Source organism: Diceros bicornis, chromosome 2, assembly GCF_020826845.1.
Source record: "Diceros bicornis minor isolate mBicDic1 chromosome 2, mDicBic1.mat.cur, whole genome shotgun sequence".
Lineage (NCBI taxonomy): Eukaryota > Metazoa > Chordata > Mammalia > Perissodactyla > Rhinocerotidae > Diceros > Diceros bicornis.
In genome coordinates, this window is record NC_080741.1 from 44209340 (window position 1) to 44230906 (window position 21567).

At 46.3% G+C, this 21567-nt stretch overlaps 1 protein-coding gene across 4 annotated transcripts in view; it reads left to right on the forward strand.

Moving 5' to 3' along the window:
• The first annotated feature begins 5512 nt into the window (after positions 1–5512).
• TRAK1 (trafficking kinesin protein 1) overlaps positions 5513–21567 on the forward strand; it is a 115379-nt gene continuing 99324 nt past the window's right edge. For 2 of the 4 annotated variants that reach the window (XM_058555755.1, XM_058555762.1), the window contains exon 1: positions 5513–5794. Coding sequence is in view for 2 of the 4 variants with exons in the window: in XM_058555770.1 (XP_058411753.1) it covers positions 9531–9621 (91 nt within the window). In the remaining 2 variants the exon portion in view is untranslated. Of the gene's footprint in view, positions 5795–9515; positions 9622–21567 lie in introns of those variants that run through there. The other 2 variants (XM_058555770.1, XM_058555778.1) reach the window with 1 other exon arrangement.

Here is a 21567-nt window from a genome sequence, read left to right on the forward strand (position 1 = left end):
CAGAATTCAGTAAATGAAACAGAGGCGCTTTTATCTCTTAGGGCCATCCACTTTGACTTTGCTTAAGCCTCGTTTGTTTCCTCTGCCTGAAAGAGGCCTTTTGCTTGATGTGCCAGGATTTGCTGGAGCCAGAGAGCATCCTGGGCTGAGGCTGCTTTGTTCCTGAGCCCCCTGTGAAGCCTCAGAAATGCCTGCGTCCATTAGAATGGGCGAGGGGGAGGAGGCGGGAGACACAGCAAGCAACTACCTGCCAGGAATCTTTGTCGCATTGGATTCCCATCACTTGTCTCAATTCAGATCTGGATGCCCCCTTTTGCTGGTTCTGTGACCTTTGGAAAGTTACTGAACCTCTCTGAACGTTCTTTTCCTCCATTGTAAAATAGGACTGGTAACAACACCCAGCTAAGAGGGAGGTGGTGGCAGTGGGTGGTGTAGGTGAGGGCTTCCAAAGTGCTTGACACAGTGTTTGCACACACTGTGAGCTCTCAGTAAGAGTAGGTATTGTTAGGATTTCATAGATGTGCACTGCCGTACAGAATACTAGTGTTCAAAATTGTGCAAATTTAGGAACATTCAAGACTCACTTCTCTTAGACAATAAATGAATAATTTTGAGGGAGGATGACCAATTTGAAAGTTTATAAAATTGGAGGGTTTCCTGTATGCTTAGCACTGTGGTGGGTACTTTTTTGCATCCGTGTCAGTAATGCCTTTTAACAGTTTGAGAGGTGTGGGTATTATTACCCCATAGAGGAGGAAACCAAGGCCCAGAGACCTAGAGGAACTCAGCTCTCTCCTCTTCTCCTCAAATGATGTTGTGGGGTTGTTGGGGCCGTGTGTCGGGCAGCCTCCTCTGCAGTGGCCGCTTGCCCGCTCTGAGCTCTTAGAGATCTTTACTTATCGGCAGAAAATGCGTTGTGAGTAAAAACACTAATAAACAGTTGTTCTGGGAAAATCGATTTTGAATCGTTAGGGTGTCTTGCACAGCACCACTCACCAGGCTGCAGCCTGAGGAAAGGTCATCACCCCTCCCCTGCGAGCCCTGGGTCTCCCCAGAGGGCATGTGCTGTGACTCTTTCTTTAGACACTGGGTGAGGGACTTGCAAACCAGCCTTTGAGTGGCCTGTAAATGAGGCTTCCTGATTCCTGAATTGTTGTATGTGGGTTATCTTACACGTTTAACCAGGAAATCGCATTTGGTGTGTATAGGTCTGTATTGGAAAGGTTGAGGTGAGGTTGAATTGGAGAGCCCATGGGGCATGGTCTGCACCCCTGGAACACCTCAGGAGTGCTTCAGGTTTCCCATTGCTTTCTGTTAGTCCTCAAGGTCAGCAGTGTGAATTTGGGGAGTTTAGACCCTTTGGTTCTATATGGATCATAGAACCACAGCTTCATAGCTTCAGGAGGTCCTCAGAGTCAGTTGGACAAAACCCCTTGTTTCATTCCTTATTGTTTATTCTGCAGATATTTACTTAGTACCTGACAGGTGCCAGGACCAGCCCAGGCTTTCAAGGAGTTCACAGCTTGTGGGAGAGATGGGTCCTGGACAAGTGGTGATGAAGGCATGGAGGCTGTGTCAAATACGGAGAGGCTTTCCCAAGGGCACTCCATGAGATAAATGCCATGTGCCCAGGGGACTTGTGGAGCAAGGGTTCACAGTGAAATAGGTTTGGAAATGCTGACATATGAATATTATGGTAGAACCAAGAAAGGTGCCTGATTCTGAGAATCTAGAAATTATAACGTCAATGATAATGATTATTTTGAGAACTTATTATGTACCTGACACGGAGGTAAGTGCCTTACATGGATTATCACATTTTATAGAATTCAGTGGTTTGGACGTGTTATATTTTATAACTGTTTTTCTACTGATAGAAATTTAGGTTGTTTCCCACTTGATTTTAATGTGCTAAAGATTGGTCTTTTGATTTCCAGAGGGGCCTCTGGGCACAATGGAATATTATTCAGCCTTAAAACCGAATGAAATTCTGACACATGCAACAACGTGGAGGAACCTTGAGGACACTATTCTAAGTGAAATAAGCCAGTCACAAAAAGACAAATAAAGAATGATTCCAGTCATATGAGGTACTTAGAGTAGTGAATTCATAGAGACAGAAGGTAGACTGGTGGTTGCCAGTGGTTGGCAGGAGAGGGGAGTAGGAGTTGTTTAATGGGTACAGAATTTCAGTTCTGCAAGATGAAAAGAATTCTAGAGATTGGTTGCACAGCAATGTGATGTACTTAACACTATTTAAAAATTAAGATGGTAAATTTTATGTTATGTGTTTTTTAACCACAGTGAAAACAAGGAAAAAAAGTACCACTTTGACAAAAAAAGTCATATGGTGAGAAATAAAATTCATAAATCATGGGCTATGATGTACCTCGGGCGTGGTATGCATGTGAATGCACGCACCTATGTACTTAATTATTTTAATTGGGGTTTGAGATGAGAAGATTAGTGGGAATAGTTCTGTTCTACTGAAAAAAACAAAAAGGCCTTTTGAGCCTTTGAAGGCTTTGCCAGTTGCTGCACATAAAGAGTGTACTTTGGACTTCAAAATGGTTGCTTGTGTTCCCTTTTGAGACTTGAGTGGGCATTTGCTGGTGTCTCCAAAATTTGATTTTTAGAAAGTGCTTATACTTACTTGAACTATTCATTTCGTAGCAATACGTATCTGGGTTAAGTGTGTGACAACTGTAAATTGAGGCAAAGGTACTAGAAAGAGGGCCAGTAGCAATTTAGGGCTAGTGATCAGGATCTAGGCCAGCTTCCTCATCTTCATCTCACACGATGAAAGCGAAAGTTGTATCATCCGTGGTTGAAGTCCTCTTTAAGAAATCTTTGTGTTTTAGGCTCTTTGTTTAAAAAAAACACATTGATTTGAACGGAATTTTCTTAGTTTTCAGTAGAACAACAGCATTTTGCAAAGGGAGAAAGCGTTTCAAACTTCTGTGTAAGGATCATATGGAATGCGTCTAAGTACAGATTAAAAAAGGTGATCTTTTTTTTATTAGATCACCTTTTATTAGATCACATTAACGGAACTGTTAATGGGTTAATGGGTTAACCCTGTTAATGGGTTTTAAAACCTTTTGAAGTCCATGTTCATTAAGGTTCTTTAAAATATTTGGTGTATTTGTTATTTCTTTTTTGGGAAGGGTGGGAATGCCCATTTTTCTTTTGGGCTGTTTGTTTCAGGTTTGTGAGTCATGTGCCTTATGTAGACATTATTAATTTCACTGCCATTTTTACTTGAGCACGTCTTTCTCACCTTTGAGTTCTTTATGTCCATCTATTCACTGGTGATCGATCTATTTACCCATGGGGTGTGGTCAGCAGGCCTGACGCTCCTTGGGTGTATTGGGGTCTTTAAGCTTTTAAATATCTGACAGTGTCTTTCTGTTGTTTGTGTACATAACAGTAGCTTCATTGGTTCACTTCTGAAAGTCTGCTAGTTCACCCCTTGGGTCTCTGCTGCCCAGAGTGGTTTGGGGGTTCTGCTGGGAATTCTAGGCTTTTTCTTGCAGACAACTTTTCCATTTGCCTGTATTTGAATTGCTGACTAGATGCTACAATCCAGTTTTGTCTCTGGTTACCTGTCACTTTTCACCAGGAATGTATGGTCTCCTTGACCCCCTCTACATTTTATATTTATTTGTCCATTTTAATGAGGGCAGGAAGTTTATCACCTAGGCTGCGTTCATTTATAATAGGTACTCTTGGTGTATTTTGGTAAATAAACTCTTGTTGAGGGAAAATGTCACAGAGTCAGGGCTGTAGTTTTGTTTCAAAACTGTACCATGTTGGGCCGGCACCGTGGCTTAGCGGTTAAGCACGCACGCTCGCCTGGGGTTGGATCCTGGGCGCGCACCGACGCACTGCTTCTCTGGCCATGCTGAGGCTGCGTCCCACATACAGCAACTAGAAGGATGTGCCTCTATGACATACAACTAGCTACTGGGGCTTTGGGGGAAAAATAAATAAATAAAAATTAAAAAAAAAACAAAAACTGTACCATGTGGGTAAAATGTCTGCTGACTTTCCTTTTTGTTGTTGTTGTTTTCTTTCCTTTTAAATGAACTGTAATGCATCATTTTCTAGAGCAGTAGTTCTCAAACTTTCTTAGTCCCAGGACCCCTTAAAATTATTGAGGACCCTAAAGAGCTTTTGGTTATATGGGTTGTATTGATTCATATATATTTTCTTAGAAATCAAAACAGAAAATTTAAACCACAAAGATGCAGAAGTACAGATTCCATTAATTAGCCTTCAAGCAAGGGCGTCATCACACATCACGTGGTCTCTGGAAGGCTCCTTTGTACATCTATGAGAGTGAAAGTATCTTAGAAAATCATTTGACCTTGTGGACCCTTTAAACTGATCTTGGGGAACCCCAGGGGTTCTCAGGCCACACTTTGAGAACCGTTATGGTAAAGAATGCTTCTCAGTCTTCCTGCCGTGTTCATTAAGCTCGTGTTTGACATTTTTGCTGGGTGTGTGTGTTCGTGTACACACATTTGGTGTGTTTGGGCGTGGGCTGAGGGGAGAGGGGCCATTGCTGAATTAAAAGCTAACTTCTAAGGCAGTAGCCTTCTTCTGAAATGTGTGGAGAAATCCCCTGTCTGTGGGGATTTCTGTTACTGGAGCCGAGTGGAGTCCTCAGTAGCCTCTGTCCTGCAACATCCCTTTTCCAGCAGTTGATTGTCTTTTAGTTGCAGTCAATTTTTAAATGGGGGTGTTTTAGTCGCAATCAGATTTTAAATGGGGGTGTGAATTGCTGGGTTAGGCTGATGTTGCTGGAATGGCTCCTAGAGAGAGCTTGACCTGCCAGGCCCGAGAATCTTAACCTGCTGTCCTTGGTTCCCCCAGTGCCTATAAATGGGCTGATTTTCCTGAAATTGCATGTGTGTTTTTGGAATAAGGTCTGTAGTTTTTCATCATATTCTTAAAGGAATCGCTTATTAGGGGCATGCCTTAAAGTTCCTGGAGAGTTGAGAATGTATCGTGGTTGAAAGGGCTTAAGAGAAACATCACATCTTACCTGATTCAATATATGAACAAAAATGTATAGAAATCCTGTAGAAATAGATCGGTGTGTGTCTTCCCCAGAATGTGCAGCACAGCTCTTCTCCCCCGGTGGGGCTGCCAGGTGTCGTGGATGTGTTTATTTCAGGGTAGGTGTCATCAGTTTAGCTGTGGTCCAGTTTATTTGCTTAGAGCTGCTTCAAGACAGGTTTCAGTTAGTAAACGAAGCCATGCGCTCCGTGTTTTCGTCATATTGATACCTGAAGTTGAATGGAACTTCACTGCAATTCTTTTATTGACATGGGAATTTGATGGGAAATACCTTGGGTTGAAGGAAACACTTTGCAGAATTTGTAATCTGAGCCCACATCATTTTGGAAGTGGCCCATATTTTCTAAAGATTTTGTCCAGTTTATTCAGAGACTCAAAGTAACTGTGCTGCTCTCTCTGCATTGTCCCGTAGGTTCCCTGTAAGGAGCCCCTGCTGGTGTGCCAGACCTACCAGGGGCTGTCCACCTGACTGCCCCAGATTCCAGCAGCAGGACCCCCGATGGCAGTGGGCACCTCCCCTTGAAACCTGCCAAGCTGGACGCCACAGTTCTGCACGACGACACTTTGGCCAACTCCGTGCCCCCTTCGGAGGTGTGCAACCATGCATTCCTAGCCTGCGGCCTGGGCATCCCTGAGGAGCACTATGTAAGCGAGGCTGTGGAAGATGCTCCCAGCTGCAGAGGGTACCGGGATGCCTGCACCATCACCGGTATGGGGCCTTTCCCTGCCAGGAAGGGAGGGAAGGAGGGAAGGTGGAAGCCTCAGTCAGTGAGGACTGGGGAAGGGTGCGGCCACAGGAGTGGGTCTGGGGGTGGTGGGTGGGGGATGGGGAGGGACCACCAAAGTGCAGAGTCTGAGCTTTGGGATTATAAGACCCACTACCCAGGACTGGCTCTGCCAGTGAATAACTCTGTGGCTTGCGTTAGTCACTGACCTGTCAGAGATGAAGACAGCACCTCGTAGAATTGTCGTGAAGGTTAAAGATGGGAATGTTGAACCTCGAGCAGCGTGCATGGCCCATGGCAACGTTCAGTGCGGTTTGGCCCCTTCCCTCTCTCTGAGGCTCAGTTTCTTCAGACATAAGGTGTAATGGAAATAACACACTGCGGCATTGTGGGGTGCAAAAATGGGGAACTATGCTCTTTGTACACTGTCAAGATTTGCAGACATCCGTTCTTAGAGGTGCCTGTGTCAGTCGCACCTTCCCAGGGTAGTCCCCTCCCAGTCCACTGGCAGTGTCTGCTGTTCAGCACGTTGTCCTGAAACTTTTGCTCATTTTTTTTCCCCAAGGGAACGTTGAGACAAGTGCTTGGGGCCAGTGCAGGAGAGGGCTCTGAGTGGAAATGGGGTAGCATGGTGTGCGGAACAGCAGTGAGGAACCTAGTCATTGTTAAATCCAGTTGCATTCCTGTCGAAGTTTGCCCTGTTTCTCAATTTCGTCTGCGTTGTTTGCTTTTCTCCTCCTGTTTAAAATAATGCCCGGTGACAGTTTAATAGATGCAAATTGGCCTCTAGTAGCTGTTCATTGTTCTCTCTCACCAGGTAAGCATTGAGGACTCCATGCGTCTGGAGTTTCCTGAGGACGGCCAGGCACAGAGATGGCCTGGTGTCCCAGCCTGGGTGCCTTGCCCCATGCTGAGCTCCCATCCCCATGAGTGGCCCTCCCTCCGCAGGTGCACTGAATCCCACCCCTGCTTGCCTGCTCCCAGCAGACACGGTTCCAGCATCTCCCCTCTCTCTACCATGTCATCTGTTTCCCTTGCTCATGGATCTTCACTTTTAGCACAGAACATGCTCTGATCTCCCCCTTCTTAAAAGGGGGAGATCTTAAAAAGAATCCTTCTTGGCCCCCCTGTCCCCACAGCCTGTGTCTTTGCTCCACATTTGCTGACTCCAGTTTCTCTTCTCTTGTTCTCTCCTGCGTCCACTGCGAGCAGGCTTGTGACCCTCTGCGTTCCCCCAGCACAGATGGCCTCGTTCACTCCAGGAGTCCATCCTCAGCGCCTGTCTTCTTGCCTTTTTAGCAAGAGTTGACACTGTCGTCCACCCACATCTCCTGGAAATACGGTCCTCCCTTGACTTCAGATCCCGACTCTCCTGGTCCTCCTAGCTTGCTGGCTGCTCCTCCTCTTCTCCCAAGCTTGGGGGTGTTGGAGGGCCTGGGGCTCAGACTTTCCAGCCCCTCACTCTCCCATGTACACCCACGCCCTAAGTGATCTCACCCGGTCTCCAGGATGTAAAATCTCCAGTTCCTAACCTCAGACTGGACTTTTCCCCTAAAGGCCAGGTGTGATGGTCTAACTGCACATAAAACATTTTCACTTGGATGCCTAACAGGCAGCTCAAATGTACGTGGCCAAAAATGAGCTCCTGATTTCCACCTCCTTTCCACGTGAACATCCCTGTCTTTGTAAATGGCACTTCCGTCCTTCCAGGTGCCAAGGCCAAAAACCTGGGAGGCATCCTTTGTATGTCTTTCGCACCTCAGTTTTCTGGGAAGTCTGTTGGCTCTCTCTTCAGAGTGTGCCCAGAATCTGACTGTTTCTCACCGGCTCCACAGCAGCTGCCCGGTCTGGGCCACCTTCATCTCAGCCTGGGTTACTGCAGTGTCCTCCTGTTTGGGCCTCCTGCTCCTCTGCTTGCCTCCCTGCAATCCGTTCTCCACCCAGCTGTGAGAGTGGCTCTCTAAACACAAAGGCAGATGGTTTAACTCTTCTGCTGCAGACCTCCACTTGGCTCCCATCTGACCGTGTCCTATGAGGGTCTAAGTGACGGGGCTCCCCCCACCCCTCTGACCTGTCTCTCTCTGCCTGCTCCACTCCAGGCAGACTGGCCTCCTTGCTAATCCGTGGACACACCAGGAACGTCCTGCCTCAGGGCCCTTGCTCTTGCTGCTGCCTGGCATGGATCTCCTTAACCCCAGATGTCCTCATGATTCCCTCTTCACTTTCTCTCTCAAATGGTATTTCGTTAGAAGCCTTCTGGGACGCCCTAATAAAGAGTGGTCCACCACTACCGCTCCCCATCTCCCTTTCCTGCTTTAGCTTTCTCCCAGACTTAGCCACGAGCTTCAGTGTGCTTTTATTTTGTCTGCCAAACTTGCAGTAGAATATAAGCTCCCCCAGGCAAGGACTTTGTGCAGCCCTGAATCCCAGTGGCTGAAATAGCGCCTGCATGTGGCCAGCGCTCCGTAAATGTTTGCTGGATGAATAAATTGTGTCATTTAATTATTACTGCATCCCCTTGAAGTGGGTACTGTTACCCCTTTATACAGGTAAAGAGACTAAATCACGGAAGGTTCAGCATCCTGCCTACAATCCCTGAGCTCTGAGGGGCAGGACTAGCATCCAGGTCATGACCCTGAGGCACGTGTTCTCTGCCACCCAGGAGTACAGTCTAGTGGGGTAGACAGAGGAGCAAGTGGAAATTGTCTGTGCCCCGTGGTTAGCTCAGTGATAAGCACTAATATACAAGAGAGCACCAAAGAGGGGGCCTGGCCGAGCCTTGGGGGGGAAAGAACAGGGGAGAACCAGGGGGGGCTTCATGGAGGAGGCAGTGTCCCAACTGCGTCTTCACTTGTCCCAACAGGTGAACTAACCCCTGGGATTCTAGTGGCGTCTGTGCCAGTGAAATCCAGGAAATATGCAGCCTGTTAAAGTAGTTTCACTTTCTCTGAATGTGACAACCGAGGGCAAAGAAATGGCAGAATGCAGTGCTGACGCTTTAAATCCCACAGGGCGTGGTGACTGGAGGTTCTTTGCTGGGGCATCTGTAGCAAGCGCCGTAGGACAGCTGAGAAACAGAGCTCAGTGCTGTCGTGTTTGGCGGCGGCTTGGTAAACAGGAGGGTAAACACAGACAGTGTTAAGCGTGTAAGGTGCTGGGCAGCCAGACGATGCAGAACATGCTCAGGTTAAAGTCTCATTAGGGGGTCACTGAGAGGAAGACACAGAAGGAAACACATTCCTGGAGAGACCTGGAGTGTCCCCGAGAATGCATACGTGGACTCCAAGGGCTCTGCCAAGTACAGTCCTGGGAGACCACTTGGCATCAGGCCTCTGATAAATACACTCTGCCCCCGGCTTCCAGTGAGTGCTGAGATGAACAGCAGACTTTTTGTTCCTCTTTAATTTTTAGGCAAAGCCAAATGCCCGTCACAAAGCCTGCTCCGCCACCACCAACCTAGGGATATCACATTTTAGGTGCGTCATTTTATGTTTGGGGCGGTTTAACAAGATGAGCCGATAGGGTGCCCAGGCGGCCTGGCGTTACGTAACCCATTGTGCTTCCAGGGCAGCTCACAATCTTAGGATTTGCCCCAACAAGCAAGCTTAGAAAACTGCTAAGGAAGGCGCAGGAGGGTGGCTGTGCCGACGGACTGCCCGGCCGGGCTCTCATGGAGAATCGCTTCTCTCCCTGAGTCGCCCTTGGAGTTTGTTTCTGCACATGGCAGTGGTATTTCAGTTCGGGCAGCCCGTCAGGGCCCAGCCTCTGCCAGGACTCTGCCAAGCCAGGCTCATTCGGACCAACTCGCATGGTAAGTGTGTCTGCTGGCTGTGCTGGATGTTTGTTCTCTTTGTGGTGTGGCCGGAAAGGAGAAAAGACCACAGGAGAAGTAGTTTCTCTCCTGCTCTGCTCTGTTCCGCAGGTTGTCCTTGGCCATGCGGTAGGGAAACTGCAACACTGAATCATTGGCAGCCAGAGTGGAGGGACCGTAGAGGCTGCTCAGCCCTCGTCCCCTCACCCAGGCTCAGAGGAGGCAAGTGACCTGTGGGGCCATGAGCAGCTGGTCTGAATTGGGACCAGGCCTGCAGAACATCACCACCTTTCCCTTCTCAGTTCTTTGCAATGGCTGACCAGGGCCTCTAAGGTCCCCTCTGGCGTCTCCAACTCTGCGATTTTCCTAGTCTTCTGTCTTTTTCCTGGTTTTGTAGAGCCTCACCTGGTGTCTGGGTCAGCAAGGAATTTTTCAAAAGGTGAAGAGTAGAGTTAGACAATGTCTCCCTCCCTCCTTCGCTCTTTTCCGCCCTCACTTTCTTTTGTTTCCTCTATTAAATGTGCTTGGCCCTGTACCTCTGATCCACACCCCAGTGATGGAGAGCTTGCTAATTACTTCTGCTCTGGCTTGTCTCCCTTGCTATGGGGGTGACGTGTCTCCTCACTTCCTCTAAGCTGATCAGAGTCTGATGGTTGATGACCCATCTGGTTTCTGTCCTGTCTATACGCTGTTACCCAAGGGCTGTCTGGGCCAAAACCCAGTAAACTCCTGAGAGGCGTGAGCTCCTCTTGTCCCCTTCCAGTCAGTTTTAGGTTTCAGGACATATGAGACTTGGGATGAGAGAAGATTATGGAGATGCTGTGAATGTGTGTGTTTGCGTGTGTGGCTTCAGGCTTATTCAATAATAGTGTTCAAGATTGGTGGTTACCAGAGGGGAAAGGGGTGGGGGGAGAGTGAAAGGGGTAAAGGGGTACATGTGTATGGTGATGGATGGAAATTAGAAACAATGCAGTCTAGACAGAAGCTGAAATATAATGATGCACGCCTGAAATTTGTACACTGTTATAAACCAATGCAGCCTCAATAAAATTTAAAAAAATTCTGTTCAACCAGTGTCTATTCAAGGCTAGCTTTTTGCTGGGGTCCATTGATGAGAACTGGTCTCGCCCTCAGAGCCTGGGAGGTGGGCAGAGGTGTAAATGACTGGCTGTGACTCCTGTGAGGTTGTTCCAAGTATGTGTACAGGAACAGTCCTGCCTGAGCATCCTCTTCATCACAGGGCCACCATTTAGGATTTGTTCCTTTTCTATCACTGAGTTAAGCCACCAATCTTGATGATTTTTGCTCTGAAAATATGCTCAAATTATTATGGACTTTTTTTATGAATTAAATTTGGGGTCTTATCAATTCCTGTCTAGTATAAAATTTTTAATGTGTTTTCCATTGAAAATTTATATCTAAATACTACTTACTTGGCTAAACGAAACAGCAAAGAATGTGCAGTGAAATATCCCTGCTTTCACAGAGTGAGAAGATGTGAATTAGAATCTAGGGCATTACAGTTTTTTTCTAAATTCATAACTTAGGAATGTTTTTTGCTTCTTCTCTCACTGGAATCTCTTCTGTTTAATGGTTGATTTGTTTTTGCAGTTGTAATCCAGCTATTATGCTGATTTCTAGAGCTAATATTTAATCTTTAGCAAAAAAACAAACACGTTCACCTCTGTCTCTTAAACATGCTAGAAATGATTTTGGGGGCCACCAGCTGATCTTGCTGCCCCTCAGTTCCTCATCATTAGGTGAGTGGGTAGAGTACTTATCACACAGGGTTTTTGATATAAATTGTAAAATTTAGTTAAAAGGTGTTAGTAAGATTCTTGACATGTGATTGGGGGGCTACAGTGCCAGGTGCCTGATATACTTTTATCCTCTTCCTACTTGGTTTTTGTTCTGAATTTGAGACAAGTTTTTAATGTATCTAACGTATTCGTGTTACTCTTTGCCCACTTCAAACCATTTTAGGAAGCTGGCAAATAATAAATTGTAATAAAAAAATTAAGGAGTAATCTTACTAAAGAATTAATCAGGGGTACCTTGCAAGGGCTTCAGAAATAGCATTCTTAATGGTCCTTTAGATGCCAAGTTTTCCTAATGGATTTACATTAATTTGATGTGCAAGTATTGGAGAGAGCGTCACTTCAGAAGCACCCCCGCTTTGTCAAGGCACTCTCCTTTCAGTGTGGCCAGACCAGGGTTCAGAGGCAGTTGCTGGCTCAGGGGCCGGGCCTGGGTCTCTGCCCTTAGTGCCCTGTTCTTCCCACACAGCCGAGGGCTGCTGTAGGGGCTCTCCAGGGATCCACTGAGAGAGGGTGGGTGCAGGATGCACTGCTGCCAGGGTCAGGCGTCGCCCTGGCCACACGGTTCACTGGTGACTCCAGGACTCGTGGCCCCGTGAGGAACTTTGAGTCAGAAGCTTGTCTGTATTCTCTGACCCCTGCTCTTGTGTGAATACTGACAAACTTGAGCAAATCAAGCTGAAACTATCACGAACTGCAACTTTATAAGTTGCATATTAGACCTGGAATGAGTCAGATTTCATAAATCCTGTATTAGGGCTCTCTAGAGAAACAGAACTAACAACCATGGAGAGAGAGAGAGAGAGAGAGAGAGAGAGAGGTTTATTATGAGGAATTGGCTCACATGATTATGGAGACTGACAAGTCTGAAGATCAGTAGTCAGCAAGCTGGACGCCCAGGGGAGCCAAAGGTGTAGTTCCAGTCCACAGACCAGCAGGCTCGTGACCTAGGAAGAGCCAATGCTTCAGTTCAAGTCTGAAGGCAGGAAAAAGCTGATGTCAGCTTGAAGGCAGTCAGACAGGAGGAACGCTCTCTTACTTGCCAGAAGGCATTCAGACCTTCCACTGATTGGATGAGGCTCACCCACGTTAGGGAGGGCAGTCTGCTTTACTCGGTCTACCGATTTAAATGTTAATCTTATTCAGAAACACCCTCACAGAAACACCCAGCATGGTGTTTGGCAAAATATCTGGGCATCTCATGGCCCAGTCAAGTTAACACATAAATTAGCCATTACGAATCTGAACAAAAACTGACATGTATTGAGTAGTTGCTGTATGTCTGGCAGGCTTCCAAGCACTGTTCTGGGACTCCTTTTGTCCCCAGCAAACCCTGCCAGGTTGGTGCCATGATCACTACACCTTTAAGGAGGGGCAGAGTGAAGCGGCTTGTCCTCTCACGTAAAACGGGTCCTTGGGTTGTAGACTCAGCAGTGTTGTTTTCTGACCCTATTTAAATTAACTTCCTTCATTCTGGATTTTTCTTTGTTAATAATTTTGTTTAGGGTTTTAAATTATAAAAGTAACACATGCAAGTGGTAAAACTTGAAATTGTACCAAAGCGTAGTCAGTGCAGAGTAACGGTTGTTTCATTACAGTACATACAATGTTGCCTTATTCTTTAAAATAGCCACCTAGTCTCCCATTGTGTGGCTGTATCATCATCATCATCACCCTTCATTTATTTAAACCAGCAGTTTTCAATCGTAGAAGACATAATGTTCCTTTTTATAACAAACATTTTGTAATTCCTCTATTAATCTGAAATTAATAGATAACTAGTCCTAGTAAACACATAATTTTTTTTTTCCTGAGAAAGATTTGCCCTTAGCTAACATTTGTTGCAAGTCTTCCTCTTTTGCTGAGGAAGATTAACCCTAAGCTAATGTCTGTGTCAATCTTCCTGCAATGTCTGTGCTATTTTGTGTGTGGGTTGCTGCCACAGCATGGCCTCTGACAAGTGGCCTGGGTCCCCGCCCAGAAACCAAACCTGGGCCACTGAAGCAGAGCGCGCCGAACTTAACCACTACGCCCTGGGGCCGGCCCTGTAAACACATAATTTTAAAAGAATCAGTGTAATGCCTTACTGTGATATAGAGGAGAAACTAACGCAAATGACGTAAACTGGATTTCAGTTGTAGCTGCTTGGACACGGCCTGGTGAGGATGTGTAATGAGCAGTCAGGCCCCGCCCTGTGGGTGGAATTGCTCTGAAGGTGGCAGCCACCGAGGCAGCTAACCGTGCTGACCACTTGAGGGCCAAGAAAGAGCCGCTGCCTTCACAGTCCCCTCCTCCGGGATATTTTAAGTTGTTTCCAGTTTTTGCTTTTTAGGCAGTGCTCCAAGGAACGTTCTTGCACGGATAGCTTTTGGGTCACTGATCCCACCTGTCTCTAGGCTCCCAGGGGCGTCTTGTGCCCTTGGAATTTGGCAGGCATCACAACATTGCCCCCAGACAGCCTGCGCCTATGAAGTGCCCAGCGCCAGCGTGAGAGAGTGGCAGTTTCTGGCAGTTATTTGCCAACTCTGGGCATTGTCAACCTTTTTCATCTTGGTTGATCAAATAGTCATGGAAAATGTTGTTTCATCTTGTTTTGTATCTTTTAAATCATGAATAAGCCTGTGCCTCTTTTCTGTTGTATTTCATTTTCTGCAAACAGCCTGTTTTTTGGTCATTGTTCATTTTTCTAGTGGGTGTTTGGCCTTTAAGAGGTATTATTGAGTTTCTGTTATGTGTACAGAGGATAGGGCAGTGTGCCAGGTTGAGAGTCTTTTATATTTCAGAAGAGGAAAAATGTCTTAAAAATGGTTATACAAGTTACTGTTTAACTATGACTATGTTTGATATTTGTAAGAGAAGTACAGGGTGCTAAGAGATTGTGTAAAGGGGATTTCTGAAGTGTCATTTCCAAGAAGGCTTCTATGGAAAGCAGTATTTAAGCAGAAATCTGAAGGATATGTAGGAGTTAGCAGAGTAGGGAGGGAGGGAAAGAGCATTCCAGGCAGTGAAAACAGCATGAGCAAAGGCCCTGTGGTGGGAAGATATTGATAATAATAGCTAATATTGATAGAGTACTTACTGTGTGCTAGACATTGTACTAAATGCCTTTAATGCCTAATAACTTCATTTAATTCCTGTATATTATTTATCTATTGCTATGTAACAAACTTCCTCAAACCTTGGCAGCTAAAAACAACAAACATTTCTAGTCGGACATATTTCTGTGGCTCAGGAATTTAGGAGTAGCTTAGCTGGGTGGTTCTGGCTTCGAGTGTCTAATGATGCTGCACTCAAGATGAGAGCTTGCCACTGTGGAAAACAGTCTGGAGTTCCTCAAACGGTTAAACGTAGTTACTGTATGACTTACCAGTTCTGCTCCTAGTTATGTACCCAAGAGAAATGAAAACAAGTCCACACAAAACCTTATATGCAAGTCTGGGCAACATTGCTCACAATAGCCAAAAAGTAGAACCAACCCAAGTGTCCATCAGCTGATGAATGGATAAACAAAATGTGGTAGATTCACACCATGAAATATTGTCCAGCAATACGTGCCACGACGTGGATGAACCCTGGAAGCAGTTTGCTAAGTGAGAGAAGCCAGACGCAAAAGACCACATAGGAAATGTCCAGAATAGGCCAAATCTACAGAGACAGGAAGTAGAGTCGTGGTTATGCAGGGCTGGGGACAGGGAGAATGGGGAGTGGCTGCTAATATGTTCAGAGTTTCCTTTTTTGGGATGATGAAACTATTCTAAAATTAGTGAATGTTGATGGTTGCATAACTCTGAACATACTGAACCCTGCTGAATTGTATACTTCAAAAGATGAATTTTCTGATATGTAAGTTATATCGTAATAAAGCTGTTATTTATGAAAAGATGAAAGCTTGCCTGGGGCTGGAGCATCCCCTTCCAAGATGGTTCACTCACATGCCTGGCAATGGTGCTGGCTCTGGGGGGCCCTCAGTTCCTTTCCACAAGGGCCCTCCATAGGGCTACTTGAGAGTTTTGACAGAGATGTGGCAGCTGGCCTTCTGCAGAGTGAGCAATCCAAGAGCAAGACCAGGGTAGACACTTGTGTCTTTTGTGACCTAACCTCAGAAGTCACATAGTCACTTCCTTCATATTTTCTTGGCCTCATGGGCTAGCCATGGTTCAGAGTGGGTGGGTGCCACACAAGGCAAGTGAGGATCATTGGGCGCCATCTTGGAGGCTGGCAGTCACACTGCACAACATCCCTGTGAAGTACATCTTATCTCTATTTTACAGATGAGGAAACTGAGGCACAGACAGCTTAAGTAACCTGAGCAATGTCACACAACCTAGGTTATCTGACGCACATCCTGTGAAATGAAGGGGCTTCATAATGCTCATTCAGGAGGCACTGGGTTTAGCTAGAAGCAGGAAGATTAGTAAAGGTGTTACCCAGATATCAATGGTGAGCTCGCAGGAGTGTGAATGGATGCGAGGAGTGACTGCTCTGTTAGCACTCACTCAGCATGCAGTCAGGTCTTCTGAATTCTTAGGCAGAGTTCAGTGGGAAGGGAAGGTGAGTGTGTGAATGAAGTGAAGTGGGAGGCCTGAAGGCTGTGAGTTCTGCAAGTCTTCAGGAGGGAACCTGACCACTGGGAGAGAGAGCAGAGTGAGGGAGTGAGAACACACAAGGGAACAGCCAGCTCACCCTCTGGACGACTGGAAGCTGTGCGGAAGGCAGTTTTCCCCTAATTGACCGCCCTGCTGAGAGGCTGTTTCCCACGTTATCCAGCCCCCTTCACTTCCTCCCCTGCCCCCCTGTACTGTGTTGGAGTAGGAGACGGAGTGCCGAGCATGGTGGGCCCCGTGAGGTTGGGAGTCCACGGCATCACTGGGCTCTCGGTCAGCACCGTCATTTCTCCTGGTACCTCTGGGAGCCTAGCTGCAGGGCAGAGGAAGGTGGACAGCTGGTTTTGTCCAGAATTGGGTTTTGCCCTGTGGATGCCAGGAAAGTACTGTGGAGTGAGGGAGGGTAGTTGAAGCAAAGGGCTGTGGGATTCAATCTGGATGGGAAGGCAGCGATAGAGGCAAAGTGGAGGGATCAAGGGGTGCCGGTCCTGAGGTGGTATAGTGGGAGTAAATGAGGGAGAAGTATGGGGACTAGGGGTAGTGGTCAGGGAGGGAGGCATCTTGAATTTCAGATTTCAGAGGTGGCCCAGGTGTGGCTGGCAGAGGTGGGGTGCGAGGTCAGGAATTGAGGTTGGAGAGTTGGATGGTGTCCGGCTTGGAGGTGGTGACGACAGCCTGGAGGGCCAGCTGGCCTTGGTGGGGAGGACGACTGTGAGCCTGATGCCACGGGCTGGGGGGGGACTGGGAAGTGGACAAGTGAGCATAAGCAAGGGCGGCGTGAGTCTCAAGTGAGCAAGGGTTTTTGAAGGCAGATAGAGAAATTGAACTGGATGTGGCCGGAGGAGCCAGAGGATGCCGATACTACCTCCGGCCCTCGAGTGAGCCAGCTCAGAGCAAGGCTCGAATCTTCATCTTCCAGGAGGTTTTCAAACCTAGCTGGATTTTGATCAATATGATGTGCGTGGGCCAAACTGAACCTTCTTAGTGGGAGAGAAGGAGGGTCTTGCTTCTTAGTGGTTGGAAAGATGATATGAGTCTAAGCTTGTGGGCATGGGGACCCTGACATTCCTTCTCTTCTCTTGCTATGAGTTCTGTCCTCAGTCCCAACCCAACATGTTAGGTTTCAGCTTATCTGATAAATAGAATTATACCTTTTTTTCAGTATCGAAAAAACCTCACAATAGATAGTTCAGGTTGTCGTAACTGTAGGTTTGAAGTCCATTGTTGAGTGTTATTTCAGCCCTGTTTCTGTTTATGTGGGGGTCTGTGGTGAGTAGAAATGGAAAGGGTCAGATCTGAGTTTGAGAAAGGGCCTTTTGGTGCCCACTCTGCTTCCTTTCCCTGGACCAGGAGGGAGGGCATGGGCCTGCCCAGGTGCGGATGCAGCACCACCTAGTGGGCCACGGGAGCACTAGCAACAGGAGTGGCAGCCGTAACCTTGAGACCAGATGCCTGCAGCGCCCTGGGTTTGCCCCCTTTGAGAGGGATTCAGGGAAAGAGAAGTTAATTGTCCCGAGAGTCTGACAGGTGAGGCAGGCTACTTTCCTTGTGTGGAACAAAAGAAATCCGCCCCTCGGCCCTTCTCTGGCCTCCGTCATCCACCATTATTGTATTCTGTCCCCATCTGCTCTTTGCTGGAGCTAATTCCAGACGTTGTTGTTGTAAGGAGCACATTATGAGAGCTGAGTGTGGCCATGTTTTTCTTGCTTAGACCGCTTGTTAGGATATGCCGATAGTGGTGTAATTTCATTCCCATGTGGTGCACTTTATTCTTCTAGCTATCAGTGGTGGTACTTTACGTGGTTTTCAATTGGGTGTGTATTAGTCAGGTTTTGCTGTGGAAATGCTGGGTAGCAAACAGCTCCCATATCCGTAGTGGCAGCATTTATTCCTGGCTCGTGGCTGTAGGTCACCTGAAGCTTGCCTGTGCTTCAATGCAGGTCTGCTCCACTTGTCTCTCATTTGAGGATTTGGGCTAAAGGGGCAGCGGCTATCTAGGGCCACTCTTCTCCTGGCAGAGGACAGGAGCTCAGAGGGCAAACTCAACCACACAGGCACATGTACAGCCTCTGGTTGGACACACGGTAAGTTATGTCCACTCACATTCCATTGGCCAGAGCAGGTCTGTGGCCCAGCTCAAGGTCACAGAGTTGTGAAATGATATTTTGTTCACAGTGAACCATGGCAAGGGTGGGGAGTGAAGGAAGAATTGTGAACAAAATGAACAGCCTGGATTTTAGAAGATCCTCAGGCGACAAGGAGCGGCCTTGAATGGCCAAGATTCGTGGGTGGTCTTCAAGAAGACCTCATGGTATCCGTGACCTCTAAGCCCTTTGCTTATTCTCTTAGCCCTGCTGGGCTAGAAAGCTGGCGTGGGGGTGGGTGGGGGAAGGACTTGGCTTTTATGGCCTAGAGCAGGGGTTGGCAGACTTTTCCAAAACGGCCGTAGAGTGAATATTTTAGGTTTGCAGGTCCCATGGTCTCTGTCACAACTATTCATCTCCGCTGTTGTAGCTGACAGCAGCCGTAGACAGTACCTAAAGGAATGAGCATAGCTGTTTCCAATAGCATTTTTATTTATAGAAACAAGTGGGAGGCAGGATTTTGCTAGGGCTGTAGTTGGCAGACTCCTGGCCTAGACCTTCAAGGCCTGATCTGTATCAGGATATCAACTTAACAATGAGAGAGAAATACCTCTTTTTCAGTTGGGAAGCCAAAAAAATTTCAAAGGGCTATTGGTGAGCCCAGTAATACCCCACCCACTCAGCAGAGTCAAGCTGTAAACAGTGATTCCGTGTCCTTGAATCCTCTAGGCAACCAAAGCTTATTGTTTCTAAGCATGAACTCTTATTTTGCTTAACCATTTTCAGTGGAAATGTCTCTAAAAGGTATTAGAAGCTCCTTGGGCTTTCCAAACAGTTGATGGGAAGATGATTTAACTTTTCTGGGGGATTCAGGTTTTTTTCCTGACCGGTGTCTATTTTCCAGAGATTTGGCCATGAGCCTAGAGGTAGTAGGTGTGCTCAGCAACACTACTTTCACATTCCTTGTGGTTGTGTTTTGTGTGTGTGTGACCGCTTCATTGAGATGTAATTCACATACCATATAATTCACCTGTATCAAGTGTATAATTTGGTGGTTTTTAGGATGTTCACAGGGTTGTGCAATCATCACCACAGTCAATTTTAGAACGTCTTCATTACCCTGAAAAGAAACTCCATACCCTTTAGCTGTCACCACCCCCCCATCCGCTCTCATCTCCCCCAGCGTGGCTGCATGTTTAATAAGCTTTCCAAAAGTCACTTCTTGGTTTCTGCTGTCCTTGCTCCTCTCGGCTCTCACGGGCTCACCCCTAGCCTTGGAGAGCAGAGGGAGGGATCCTCCCACGCAGCCATCGTGCCTTTCAAGTCTACACCGAATAGACACTTTAATTGCCCCCGACACTTGTGTATTGTAACTACGTCACCTGATGAGATAACTTTAAAATTTTCCCTTTATTATAGCTTTATATTTCTTCATTTATATTCTGCTCTGTAGGAAGTTGTCTTTTGTAACTTTCTATATTTTGAATTTACCTTTGTGTTGGCTTGAAACCTGGTTCAAGTAACATGGAATCATTTCATTCTCAGGTTTTATTATTTTATCTGTTTTGTTTAACTATTTATTGTCAGGCTGCAGTAAAATTTTTTTTGGATGAGTTTGAAGTCTTTTAATATCCAGATGATCTCATTTGATGTTTTGAAACAGTCACCGTTGTTCATTTATGGACAGAATTTCCTGTTCAGGAAATAATTTAGAATAACAATAAAACAGTTGATTGCATTGAGTGGTGGAGGCACAGTAGGTATCATGATCTCACCAAATTTTGTTCTATTAATAAAGTTTCCTGATTCGGCACTTAACTCTCTATCTCAGAGCTTGCCCCTTGATGCTGACTGACTTCCAGAGAGCTAACTTGGGGAGAAGAGGATGGGTGGAAGGATGTGGGCCCTGAAGTCTGACAGCTGCTCAGGCTGCCTTGAAAGCCTTAGAGAGTCTAACTAAATATTGGGTAAATGTTTTTGGAAAACGGAAAGCAAGTGTAAGTGTAAAAAGTTAATAATTTGCAGGAAACTGGATCTGAACCCCTAGATTATAGCAACAACACCCAAGAGGTGGGAGGGAGATTGGTGAGATGAAGTGCAATCAGTTATCCTGTTTTTGCTGTGGATAATTAGAGAAATATAGATTTACCTCCTAGTAATTTAATGGTAAGTACCTGTATCAGTAAGGATTAGATTTGGCTGCATAAAACAGTGGCTTCACTTGATAGGATTTATTTTTCTCTCTTATTAAAGAAGTTCAGAAGGAAACTCTGCAGTGCTGGTGCAGCCTTGCTGTCCTCAGGGGCCCAGGCTCTTCCTGTCCTTCAGTTCTACTATACTAGCTGTGTTTCCGTCCTTAAGCTCATCTCATGGTCTAATAAGGCTGCTGAAGTTCCAGCCATTATGTTCAAGTTCCAGGCAGCCTTTCGGAAAGTTTCATATACCACTGCTGATATCTCATTCCCCAGAACTTAGCCCCATGGTCACACTTGGCTGTAGGGGAGGCTGAGAAATGTAGTCTTCCCACGGGGCTCAGGGCTTTGATACTAAGGAAAGTAGAGGAGTTTGGATAGTGGGAAGCCACTAGCAGTGTCTACCCTCCTTGGCCAGAAGTAATGTTATGACACGAACCTTCAACATGAGTGTTCTCTCATCTTTCTTATCATGACCCACATAAGAAAATGATGGTGTTTGCATAGCACGAGGGGTAAATAGTGATGGTAGCGTGGACACTGCCTGGCATCCTCCACTCCCAGCACTGGTTCAGGAAACTCTGTCCTGAATCACTAGGAGAAAAAAGAATCTGGTGGTACATATTCTACAAAACAAAAGACAACCAAGTAATGAAACCTCAAGAAAGTGGAACCACCAGGAGGCATGACAAAAGTAAGATCAGTCACATCTAATCTGACCGTAATGCTCCTGTTTGAAGACAAGAGTCTCAGAATGGGTCAAAAGGGAAGTGTTAGCTGTGTGCTGTGTTTAAGGAAGTCTCAAAGCAAAGTACTCAAGAGAGTGGAAGTTTGGAAATAGGAGGAGAATTTAGAGAAAAGAGAGTTATGAAGAGAAATTATTTAATCAGTGAGACCATGGTCTTTAGGGCCGGAGGCAGCATGGTGGTGGCTGCTGGATCCGGACTCTGTGTTAGAAAACCAGGTCCACACAGTTACTAGCTGTGTGATGTGTGTCCAGTTATTCAACCTCTCTCTGCCTTAGTTTCTCCTGTAAAACAGGTTGGGAGGATTTCTACTCTTAGGGCTGTTGGGAGGATTGAACGAGATGTAAATGCTTGGTGATGGTAGCACTCCATAAATATTTGCATTATTATTGCATTGTTATTGCTGTTGTTTGTTATCATTATAAAACGTACAGCTAGAACCCTACATAACTCCTTCAAACCCAATAAAATCCAGATGGTTCAAACATAATGTTAAGAATGAA